The sequence below is a fragment of the Sceloporus occidentalis genome, unplaced genomic scaffold (assembly GCF_023333645.1).
Source record: "Sceloporus occidentalis isolate IW3139 unplaced genomic scaffold, rSceOcc1.0.p SCAF_2, whole genome shotgun sequence".
Lineage (NCBI taxonomy): Eukaryota > Metazoa > Chordata > Lepidosauria > Squamata > Phrynosomatidae > Sceloporus > Sceloporus occidentalis.
Window position 1 is genome coordinate 18,477,618 of NW_028316982.1, and position 12,500 is coordinate 18,490,117.

At 38.0% G+C, this 12,500-nt stretch overlaps 1 protein-coding gene across 4 annotated transcripts in view; it reads right to left on the reverse strand.

The window, feature by feature from the left end:
- Positions 1-12,500, reverse strand: part of FNDC3B (fibronectin type III domain containing 3B) — a 396,089-nt gene that overhangs the window by 48,881 nt on the left and 334,708 nt on the right. For all 4 annotated transcript variants that reach the window (XM_089508835.1, XM_089508837.1, XM_089508834.1 and 1 more), the window contains one exon: positions 11,481-11,693. In XM_089508835.1, the coding sequence (XP_089364961.1) occupies positions 11,481-11,693 (213 nt within the window). The remainder of the gene's footprint in view (positions 1-11,480; positions 11,694-12,500) is intronic.

Below are 12,500 nucleotides of genomic sequence, written 5' to 3' on the forward strand. Positions count from 1 at the left end.
GATTCAATTAGAGAGTAAACCATTTTCCAATTAGACTCCTTGAAAAACCTGCGATAACTGAGTAATAGCTATATTAATCACAAGGCAAAGCATCTGTGTATTCTTACTGTGTTGCATACAAACTACCTATTGCTAGAATATTATTTTTAAAATTAGCATACTAGGCTGATTCATGTGCCATGCCAAGCCATGGTTTGTTATTTGATAATACACAACCAAGGAAGAGACATGTTTAAACTGACAAACTTCCCCACCCTTACATTCATAATGCAAACTAGGTTTGCATTCTTTATATGAAGAGCAAGCACAATCCCTTGCTTACCAGTTCAGGCAGCGAGTGATAGACTGAAAGTAACTATCTTAACAAACTACTGTGGTGTGCATGAGCACAAGTCTTGCTTCCAGAATAAATCAGGGTTAGGTATTATATAGACCCAGTGTGGTGAAGTAGTTTGAGTGTTGGACTAGGACTTTGGGTGATAAGTCTTTGAATTCCCACTTAGTCACGGAAAGCCACTGGGTGACTTTGGGTAGTTCACATTATCTCAGTCTCCGAAGAAGGCAACGGCAACTCTCCTTTTAACAAATCTTGCCAAGAAAACCCTGTGACCCCTGAGGGTTACCATAAGGTGGAAATGACTTAAAAGGCACACAGCATAACAATACAGGCATTATATGTATGAACAAATTCAGTATCCAATATAGCAAAGACATTTCCTTTAGCACAGGGGTGGACAGACTCAGAAGGCCAGTGTTTTCTGTTTGTCCACCCACATTGTAAAAATGGCCAAGCGGGGATTCAAACTCTGTTCTCCCAGATTTGTAGTCCAACAATCAAACCACTACACCAAATAGGTCCCCTTGGTCATTATTACATATGGTTTAATAGACAGCTATTCGCTAAACCACACCTTACTATTGGGCAAGCTATCAAGGGTTTTAACAAATCTCAAACCATGAAAAAAAATTTTTTTTATGTCAGCAGGAGAGTACATGAGAAGTGTGGAGATGGAAAATGCTACAACATAGCAAGGGAAGAGAGTAGTGGTGGCGGCTGAGGCGTAAGTCTACCTAGACAAGGATGTATGTAAGTACCAGGGAAAAATCGAAGTCCTCCAAACTTGAACAGGTATACCTCAGTTAACAAAATATTATGTTCCTGTGTGTTATTTGTTTAAACCAAAACCTTGGTATCAGAGGCAGAAATGATATGGAAAGAATAGGAGTAGATTCCTGTACCACCAAAATAAATAAATAAATAAATAAATAAATAAGGGAGGGGGAAGGGGGAAAACAAGTTCAACATTTTTTCCAGCAATCTTTTTGTTCAAAATTAACAATATGCATATGTGAAACATCAGATAAGCTTTGCATAAGTAAACAAAACATTCTGGGCCTTCTAGGGAGCACTTGGAAGTTATTTCCAAACTTCATCCAGCAATGTTTTTTTTCTTCCTTTCATCATTCTCCAATTTCCTTATAATTTCCATTTGGTGGTCAGTTATAAATCTATATATTTTAACATGCTGGGTGTAACTAGTGAGAAAGGCTTATTTGCTGCGACCTTTTCTCTCCATTTTGCTGTTCACATATGTTCACTTAGGGATTCTGGAGGCATCTGTTCTTTACATACTGTTGTAGAGACACAGCTCATAAAATTAGATACATAGAATCCCATTCTTTCCCAGCACAAGCTTTATTGCATTGTTTGCTACAGACATGCTGCTGCAACCTGACACTGGAAATCTATGTATTTTTGTGGGTTTTTCAAGCTATGTGGCCATGCTCTAGAAGAGTTTAATCCTGATGTTTTGCCGGCATCTGTGGTTGGCATCTTCAGAGAATGCATTCTTTGAAGATGCCAGCCACAGATGCCGGTGAAATGTCAGGAATAAATTCTTCTAGAACATGGCCACATAGCCCGAAAAACCCACAAACCCCCATAAATGCTGAGTTTATTATTAGGCTGAGGATAATACACGTGGCAGTGTGTTTTGCTAAAAAGAAATGTTGGGCTAGATGCAAAGCTATGGTGATACAGAAGCCATGCTCTTAGGGGTAAGTGTGCATGACATATGAATGGACCAAATCTTATTTTGAACTAACACCACTGGTCCTTATTAATTTATATATATGCTGACTATTATTGGCAGTAGGGAGCTGTGGTTTTCCTGAATAGTCAGTAGGTCATTTCCCATTTGGGTGAAGCATTGCTCTTCTCCTCCTAAGAGCTTGAGAAGGGGGCTCAAGAGGCACATATGGCTTCAGTCGATTCCACAGGAAAGTGGCTGATCATGTCTGGAATGGTCTACTACCCTCTGTCTATCCCTATAATAAAGCCAACTTGACAACCAATTATAGAAATAAACTGTTTTGTATTAGAGTGGACATTGTAACCTTTTATTCTATTTTGACCATTGTATGAAACACACAACCTCCCCTTTTTTCTGCATCTTTTTTCTAGTTCAGACTAGTATTTGGATTTAAGTCTGCACGTAGTTCTTGTTATCTTTACTGGACTATGGGGGAAAAGTCCACAAAGTGGGTTAGAATCATTGTCTTTCCTCCTAAGCCCACCCTTTAGCACTCCTTTTCTGTCTCTGTGGACAACATTTCTATTCAACCAGTTCAGCAAGCCCGCAGTCTTGGTTTTATCTTTGATTCTTCTCTGTCGTGTACCCCTCAGATCCAGTCCACAGCCAAGGCTTGTAGATTCTTTTTATACAACATTGCCAAAATCTGACCATATCTCTCTGCCTCTACTGCCAAGATCCTGGTCCATGCCCTAGTGGTCTCATGACTTGATTACTGTAACGTCCTCCTGGCTGGGCTTCCTCTTTCTCATTCAGCTGCACGCATTATCACATCTGCCCACCGCTCTGACCACATCTCTCCTGTGTTGGCATCCCTTCACTGGCTCCCCCTCCCTTTTCGTATTCAGTATAAGCTCCTGCTGTCCACGTTTAAAGCCCTCCATGGGCTGGCCCCTCCTTACTTATCAGACCTTATTTCTTCTCACCTTCCCACTAGGGCCCTCTGTTCTGGTAGTCAAGGTGTGCTGTCCCAGCCCAGGATTTCCTCTGCCCCATCCCGGATTCGCCCCTTTTCACTCGCTGCCCCTCACTCCTGGAACCTTCTTCTCCCACAAACAAGAGCCATCTCTTCTTTAACCAGCTGCAAAACGGAGCTGAAGACCATCTTGTTCAGAGAAGCGTTCCCAGGCATTGCATAATTGTCACTTGCTTTTTGTTGTTCTTTTGTTGTCTGTTTTATTGAATCATTTCCTGTATTGCTATGTATTTTATATGTATTATCCTACTAGAGAGGCCCCTTTCCCACCACCTTTCCCTTCTCCTTTTGTGTCGTGTCTTTTTAGATTGTGAGCCTGAGGGCAGGGAACCGTCCAATTAAAAAATTTGTATGTACAGCGCTGTGTAAATTTACAGTGCTTTATAAATAAAGGTTAATAATAATAATAATCATAGAATCATAGAGTTGGAAGAGACCTCAAGGGCTATCCAGTCCAACCCCCTGCCATGCAGGAAATCCAAATCAAAGCATCCCCAACAGATGGCCATCCAGCCTCTGCTTAAAGACCTCCAATGAAGGAGAATCCACTACACTCCGAGGGAGTGTGTTCCACTGTTGGACAGCCCTTACTGTCAGGAAGTTCCTCCTAATGTTGAGGTGGAATCTCTTTTGCTGTAGCTTGCATCCATTGTTCGGGGTCCTAGTCTCTGAAAACAAGCTTGCTCCCTCCTCAATATGACATCCCTTCAAATATTTAAACAGTGCTATCATATCACCTCTTAACCTTCTCTTCTCCAGGCTAAACATCCCCAGCTCCCTAAGTCGTTCCTCATAGGACATGGCTTTCAGACCCTTCACCATTTTAGTCGCTCTCCTTTAGACATGCTCCAGTTTCTCCACATCCTTTTTAAATTGTGGTGCCCAGAACTGGACACAATATTCCAGGTGGGGCCTGACCAGAGCAGAATATAGTGGCACTATTACTTCCCTTGATCTAGTTAAAAATAAACATAATACAAATAATTAAAAAACATAAACATGAAAAATATATCTGCATAAAATAGTGATCAATCTCAACCCTATAAATCAATCAACTGTATTAATTAAAAGTCCAGGTAAACTTAAATTTTTACATTTTCAAAAAAGCAATATATTGGTGAAAGATTTTTTTTAGCTGTCTTGAACTTTGAATATTTGTAAAACATAACTGCACTAAAAATATTACAGTATTACTGCTGCTAAATTAAGAATCCCATAGCAATTTCCACAGCAGGCCAGTGGATAAAGCTAAGTAATTAGTGCAGCAACAGAAGGAATGAGGAGAAAAGGTCAGGGCAACATAAATCTAAGTCAACCAACCCCCACTTAACCCCAGATTTTGATCAACAACTGAGAGGGTCTTAAAAAGCTAATCAGAAAACCCACAAAAGAGAAAACACCAACAGCAGAGGATGAAAGGGCTGAGTAACAGGTATTATATTACAAAACAACTCCAGTGCCATTGCATACATTATTTACGCACCACGGGCAAATCTCAACAACATTTTGACCTTTCCCTATGACAATACCTGGCTTGATTAAGCTGATTCCTGTAAAGCCAAATGCTAACTATTAGCAGAGATGACTACAACTTGCTTATTCTGTTTCCCCTATCTAATCCCACTCAAAGCCAGCAAATTATCGGTTTCCAAGTCTTGCTGTGTACTTCTGCTTCATATCACAGAACTGAAAGCATATTTACCATAACAGGCTATATACATCTTTGCAAATGCAATACAGAGATAAGTATCAGACCAGGGTGGGAATCATGTAGCCCTACACATGTGGTAAGACTGCAAATCTCAGCAGCCCTAAGCAGCATCAATGATGATGAGTAATTCTGGGAGTTGCAGTCCAACAATATCTTGATGGCCACATGTGTCTCTTATCTAATTTAGACACATGGAAACAAAAAACTATGGAGCACTGCTGATATGGTGGTTCATGTATATGATGAGAAGGAGCGGTAAGCCTCATTGTGTATAAAAATGTTTTTATAACAGAAAAGCAGCTCTATTTTTGGCCATCTCATATGGCCTTCTTCAGGAACTGTTAAAGTAGAACAAGACATAGGGTATCAACAAACACAAATGATGCAAATTAATTTGTAATATTCTTTATAGATAGGCACCTTTTTCTATTTGTTCAGTTCATACTTTGCATTTAAGTCTATGGATTGTTCTTCTTTCTTTTACAAATATTGACCAAAATAATAGCAGGTCTTTTTTTTGGAGCAGGGAGGACAAAACCTTTACACACACACACACACACCCTGAGACTTTGCATTTTCTTTACAATTGATGGGTTCAATTGATGTTTCCAGTCTCTTTTTAGTTCAAACACATATTATAATGATTAATTCTTTTTTATTTTTGAAAATAATGCAGCAGTTAAACAGATCAAACATCTATGATTGAAGCAAAATGTTTGCAATGTTTCAAGGAGCACAATCCAATTTGTTTCTTATACCTGTAAAACACACCGTAATTACTATAAATGTGGTATTTATGAGGTTCTAAAGGCACTTTTATCATTATGCAGCTTTATAAGAAAAGATTACTCTTCACAATACCCATGACAATAACCATGAGCTGGAACTGTTTGTGTCAGTCGGTTAGAACAGTTAGTGGGGCATGTAGCTAAAACGATCAAATCAGAGGAGATGGGAATAGGGGACCCCCTTGTTTTATTTCAAAAGCTAACAGACATTACTCTGAACCTGCTGATAATTATCCAGCCTGCAAGCCCTGATGACATTACTATTATAAACAGCACATAAATAGCTACACCATTATTGGAAACTGAACATTAGTTTCAATACAGGAATTTGCCATGGAGAGCACTGAACAAAGCAATGAATACAGTAGTTCTCTGTGCTACAACAAGATGAGATGGAGAACATTAACTATGCATCCCAGTGAATAACACTGAGTGTAAATTGATACCCTTACACTTTTCTTCTTCAATGTATCAGTCTTTCTAACTGGGGACACATGGCCATTGAATCCAGCCAGAATCTCTCTTTTTCCATCCTCTAATTTCTGTACCATTCATCCTGATGAAGAGTTCTGGAGAAGCTGAAAGCTTTTGCGTAGGGTTTGTGAACAAGGTATTACCCAACACTGATTTTTGGGTTAATAAAATCTTTTTGTTTCAATCTACTTTTACATTTAGCATCCCAGAAAGCCTGGACATAAAATGTTTTCAGAAAAAGGATGCTTATAACCTCTCCTTCAAGAATATGCAACTTTATTATTGGGACATAAACTTTACTACTTTGTTTCTTAACACAATACCAAAGTTGCTTTGTATCTTAACAACAGAATTCTAATTAACCATATTAACATGATGTGCAGATCTTCTTTTTTAACCTGATTATGTTGGATGAATTTCAATTGTTAACACTAATAGTTACAGGCCAGATCTTAGCACTGTCCTCCCTACAACTCAGAAAACTGAGCTTATTGAAGGTTGACAGTTAAACAAAACTTATCATTAACATATTTCTGTCGTGACACCATCACAGACAAAATAATGAGAATGAGAGACTCACAGTATCTGCAACAAGAAAAATTATCTACAACACTATTTTCTTATTCATAAAAACAAAGAATAACGTGATAAAATAAGGCAAAAACATGCCTGTAAGACAAAATTGTCTGTAATCTAAAAGTTTGAAAATGCATTATTCTCTTGAAATACTATTCCAGAAATAGTATAGCTAAATAACTATGCGTTAGAATGTAATTTTAAGATACATTTCAGAACAGAGCTGTTCTGTATAAGTGGAGGTTAGGGTAAATAGGGTAAAATTTAGATGTAAGGGAATTGAAAGTGGTGTTTATTCACGATTTAGTTTTCTAAACTGTGGTTAGCTTCAGTGCTCCATGACTCTGGGGAGCACTTACATATTAAAAAACATATTATACAATATACAAAAAGCAACATAAGATTAAACAAAATTATTTAGAAAAGAAGAAGGAAGAATTAAAATCCCAGGATACCTACAAAACTAAGAACCAACATAGTTTTTTGTGAGGTTTTTGGGCTATGTGGCCATGTTCTAGAAGATTTTATTCCTAACGTTTCACCAGCATCAGATTCCATCTGATCTTGGAGGCAAAGCATGATCAGATCTGGTTAGTACTTGGAGACTGCTAAAGTATACCAGGTGTTGTAGGCTATATTTCAGAGGAAGGCAGTGGCAAACCACTATTCTCCAAACTACTGGCCTGTGTGTCTTTTGGGGGTGGAGATAAGGTGATCCTGACTCTTTTCAGTTCTGCTGTATTCATTCTATTGTTGTTTCTTTTCACATTTTATCATCTGAGATGAGGATGTGAATGTTTGGAGGGTTGACTGTATAAACTTTGATATTTGATATTAGGTAGTTAAATTCACACCCTCCCATCCTTGCCTATGTCTTTCATTTTAAAGAAATAATCTCAGAAGTAAGTCCCACTGAATTGAGGGAAAATATGTGCCATGCCACTGATCTTTGCAATCATACTTCTCTGCAGATCACATAATCTGAATGATTTGAGTGGGAAAACAGAAAGATGCAATGATTCAGTTTGCCAATGCTCAGAGGCTCCCAAACAAGTTCCAATTAGGAATTGGTCATCCTTGATTCCTTGACCAACCTTTGTAGCCAACTCTTCATTGCTATACTTGCTGTCCAGCTGAAATAAACACAGAATTCCTTACAAGCTTTTAATATACCAGTAATTCATTACTAACGTTTACAAACCAAAGTGTGTGAAGATGTGATCACCCAAGAGAGAAGTGGCACCCAAGAGAGGCTAAAATCAAATATTTTAGGACATCCTTCTCAATTCTGACAGTTTTTATATCTCACTTACCCCAGATAGCAATTGCATTAAGGTTTCTCTAGTTTATTGGGGGGGGGGAGCAGGTTGGGGGATGGGTACTTTAAAACAACACAAAGAAGCTTATCACACTAGGGAGATCCCTCTGAAAATCAGGATTTAAACTATATTCAATTTTTTTTAAAAAACCCACAAATGTGGGAAGTTTATCACACATAATGAGCCCCTAAGTGAAATAACGCGAAGTTAAACAGAACATAAAGCAGAGAAAAAACGCAGCTTTTTACTTTTGGGAAGTTCCGAAAGTAAAAAGCTGCCGTTTTTCTCTGCTTTACGTTGGGTTTAACTTCAACTGCGACATCGTCTGATAAACTTCCCACATTTGTGTGTGTGTGTGTGTGTGTAAATCCCATTTTTCTTTGGGATCTTTCTAGTGTCATAAACTACGAAGAACATTTTTGAAGGTTCCAAGAACAAAATATGTCCAAGGGTCAGTACTGACAGCTTTCTGCATATCCCATGGTCTGTCCCCAAACTAATATTTTAAATAATCAGTTAATCAATTGTAACTTAACTAATTCAATACTGGGAAATATTTGTGTTTGTAGTAATTGATTGGTTTCCCAAATTTTTATGCTAAAGATTAATTTGCTACATTTCAAACCTTGAAAGGCTCTGGGTGTTAAGAACTGATCTCATATAGGACCTTCTGCATGTAAAAGGATATGGTCTATTGAGAGATCTGGCACATTTCTCTGAAGTTCACACTTTTAATAGTCAGTGAGCATAGCGTAAATAGTGTAGATACAACTTTACTGCCAAGTACTCCACAAAACTTTGAATTTGGAAATAACTGGCAGAGGAATCCATGATTTACATACTAGTTAATAATATCACTTCAGCACTAGCTCAATGGAAAAACCATAATTACCTGAAGATTAATGACTGCCACCAAAAGTGAAAGTGTTAATATTGCAAGATTAATTTATTTCACCTCTTTTTAAAAAAAAATCCTATTATGGTCTGGAAATTAACTTTTATTATTGCATTCTTTTACATTATTACTACTTAAAAAGACTACCACATACAATAAACTGGAAACCAATTATAAAGAAGTCATGCAAGCTCCAACAAAGAATGTATTCGTGATTCAAAGAACCAGACCGCTAGTTTCCTGAGAAATCATCACACACACAAGCTGAAACAAGAGATGCCAATACAGTCCACCCTTGCCATACACAGGGAATCCATTCTGGACCCCTCCACATAAGGTAAATTTCATGTATGCTGGAGTCCCATTTAACTTAATGGCAGCACACTCCCGCTATTCATTTTGTCCCTTGTCTCTCGCCGTCTGCATAAACTGAAATATGTGTACGGTGAGGGTGTGTATGCGGAGGGCAGATTGTACCATTTTCCTACAGAGAAGACATGAATAAATTGTTATCTGTTATCTGCACACTCCATCACATTTCCTTATTAATAATTTTTTTCAAATATCCTGGCTTGCAATCAATGAAACTATGCAATAGCCCTTTATATTGAGACGTACAGCTCAGATTTCAGTAGGGGAGGGAAGAGGAAGCAAACTTCAAAAGTTCATTCAAGGGTAGATCAAGTACAAAAAGCAACCAAAAAACAAACCTATGCAGGGAGGAGCCATATTATAGTGCATTTCATGCAGAAGTCCCCATGTTTAATCTTAGGCATTTCCAAGATAAGCTATACAAACTCCTGCCTGAAACATCAAAGGTTTACTATTAAACAGTGTTGACAATAATCTCTAGAGGAACAAATGGACTCACTCAGAAAGCACAGCTTAATGCAACGATTTTGGCCTTAGTAAGCATTGTTACACAAACCATTTGTTTATTACTAGTCACCCAGCAGGACCAGTAAGCTGGTCAGAAATATGAATTTGAAAGGAAAAATCTCAGGAAGGTGTTCACTAATCTCCCTTCTCAAATATCACATTAATTATTTTTACACAATAGCTGTAAGTGATAATAAATTACCAAGTGTAATGCAAAACAGACCACAATTTTGGCTGTTAATCAATGCACACAGCTGGATCAGGATAACCTAAATGAACATGTCCTTAAAGAGAGTGACACTGAGAGATCTTTGGTCTGTATTTACTAGGAAGTTGTAAGTTCAATTTTCCCTGTTTTCTCACCATCATTTTTACTAGCAGTTTAATGTATGGGCAAGTAAGAGAGCTTGCCAGGTTGAAAAATAATGTAAATCTCTTTAATTAAACAATGCTGCAGGGACCATACATTTGTCATGCATGGCTCTGTGACTAAGCACACATTTTATTAGTCACTACTTTCCAAGGGGATTTTATACTCATTGGATATCTCTTGGTGTTTCTTTAGAAAGAAAACAACAACAGGGCTTCAGTGTTATTGAGTGCAGAAGTGTCATAGAAGACAGACTCACTTATATTTACTTCCTCTAAAAACAACCTTGCAATTAGATGAAAATGGTGGCACACATTTGTACATGCAAAAGTCCCTTCCTTTCACATCTAGGAAACCTGTTCCCACCTCTACAACCTAATGTTGAAGAGTTTTCTCTGATTGTTCTATGGGTATTATACCAATAGACCCACATTGCCCTGATTTTAGTACAGTATTATATTATTACTGCAGGGCTCAGTCTCTGATCCTCCAGACTGCAAGTCCCTGGTCACTCTTATACTGGCTGCAAATTCTGAGACCTGAAGTCCAAAATATATGGAGGACAAAGTTAAGGACCAATCTGTTCTCTCCTTCCCTCATAACATGAATGCAAAATACTAGACTTGCCTGCAATTATTAAAGTTTATAGTAGCTGAAAATCCAAAATCATTTAGCATCATGAGCAGTGGCTCAGAAACCCAAAGCATATGCTCAGTGTCAACTCTGCTCCTCTTCTGTAGGGAGGTCTTGATTATAACATAACATCTCTACAATAATTCCTCTGGTCATCACATCACCTTTGAGCGGTGGGGGTGGGGGTGGGAGAGATAAGAAGTTGTCTTGTCAAGGCTCAAAATGCAAGAAGAACTCTTAGCTGTCTTCAGAGCCTCTCTGAGGCTGAATTCTGAGGCCTGGGAAATTGTCCCACTTTGGATCAGGGCAACTCCACAACTTTGGAAAGTCTAGAAAGCAGCAAGGCATTGCAGTTCAAAGATAGAGTATATACTTTACATAGTGAAGATCACAGGTCCAATCCCTGGCAACTCCAGGTAGTTATGGGGTGGGGGGAAGACTACCTGAGATGCTAGAGAATTTAGTTCCTGTCAGTCACATTCAACAAAACTGAACTAAATGATGTAAAGGTATGATTCATTATAAAGATATATTCTAATATCAATATACTGGGACACTTTCACTCCAAACCATAGACTCTTCAATTTCTGAGTACCAAGTGAAAGGATGAACTCATTAATATAAAAAGCAACAAACAAATCCCTACCCCAAACATGCACACAAACTCCTATAGACAGAAATCAGTTAAGCATGTATTTTGTCATTCTCATTGAGAGAAAGGTAAATTTCAGAAGAACAGTGCCAAGATGGCTACACCCCTTCTTACCTCTTGTTCCTGTCCTCTAGCTGTAGGATGTACACCATATCATCGGCAGCATGTTGTTTGGAGCTGCTCTCTCCCCACTTCAGCTTCAGGCTCTGAGGACCTGCTGCAGTACACTCTAGACGAGGAGGTAAGGGTGGCAACGGCCTGGTCTTTGCCTTAATGAAGTGGCTAAAAGGACCAGCTCCAATGTCATTGACAGCCTGAATCCGGATCCTGTTATTGGAAAACACAAAGAAAAGGAAAAGTTGAATGCTATTTTTATGTTAATTGATTTCTGCTCTTCTGTAGACAGAATAGAATCTATAAATACATCATGGTCAAATACAAAGATAACACAGACATACTTTGCATCATATGGGCATAATGTATACTATTGGCTGCAGCTAAAATATGTCCTGGAGTAACAGATTTTCAGCTAATATTATAAACTAAAGCTTATAGAATGTAACAATTTTAACACTACTATTTATAAAAGATTTCAAAGAGATTTCAAAACGAAATGAAGTGAAATGATTAACATACAAACAAACAAAAAAGGTTTCCATATGGGATCCAATCCAATCCAATCTGTACAATGATTGGCAGCGTCATTACCTTTTAGTATAATCATTAAATGTACTGATAACTCCTAAAAGGTTGCATTTGAGGAATAATTTTGGCCCTTTTTGTATTTTAAGAGCAATAGTAAAAAAGACAAAGTAAGGCATCACTCTTCAAACAGTAAGTAAAGTTGAGCAGTTGCTTTAAAAAATATACATTCCAAATTCTGGTAGAAGCTTTGAAACCATGGTTTTCTATGGTTTGGCAACAGCCTCTAAATATGTTTGGGGACTGAACTACATTAAGCAGAGAAAAGTACATGAAAGTAACAAATAACTCTAATTATGCCAACAGACTGCCTACAATTCTTTTGATCCCAGCCCTCTAAGATCCATCAAGACACAGAAATGGAAATAGACCTTTGCATGTAGAGTGAATGAGGAACTCATGTTTCCTAACAACCAAATTCAACTCCAAGGA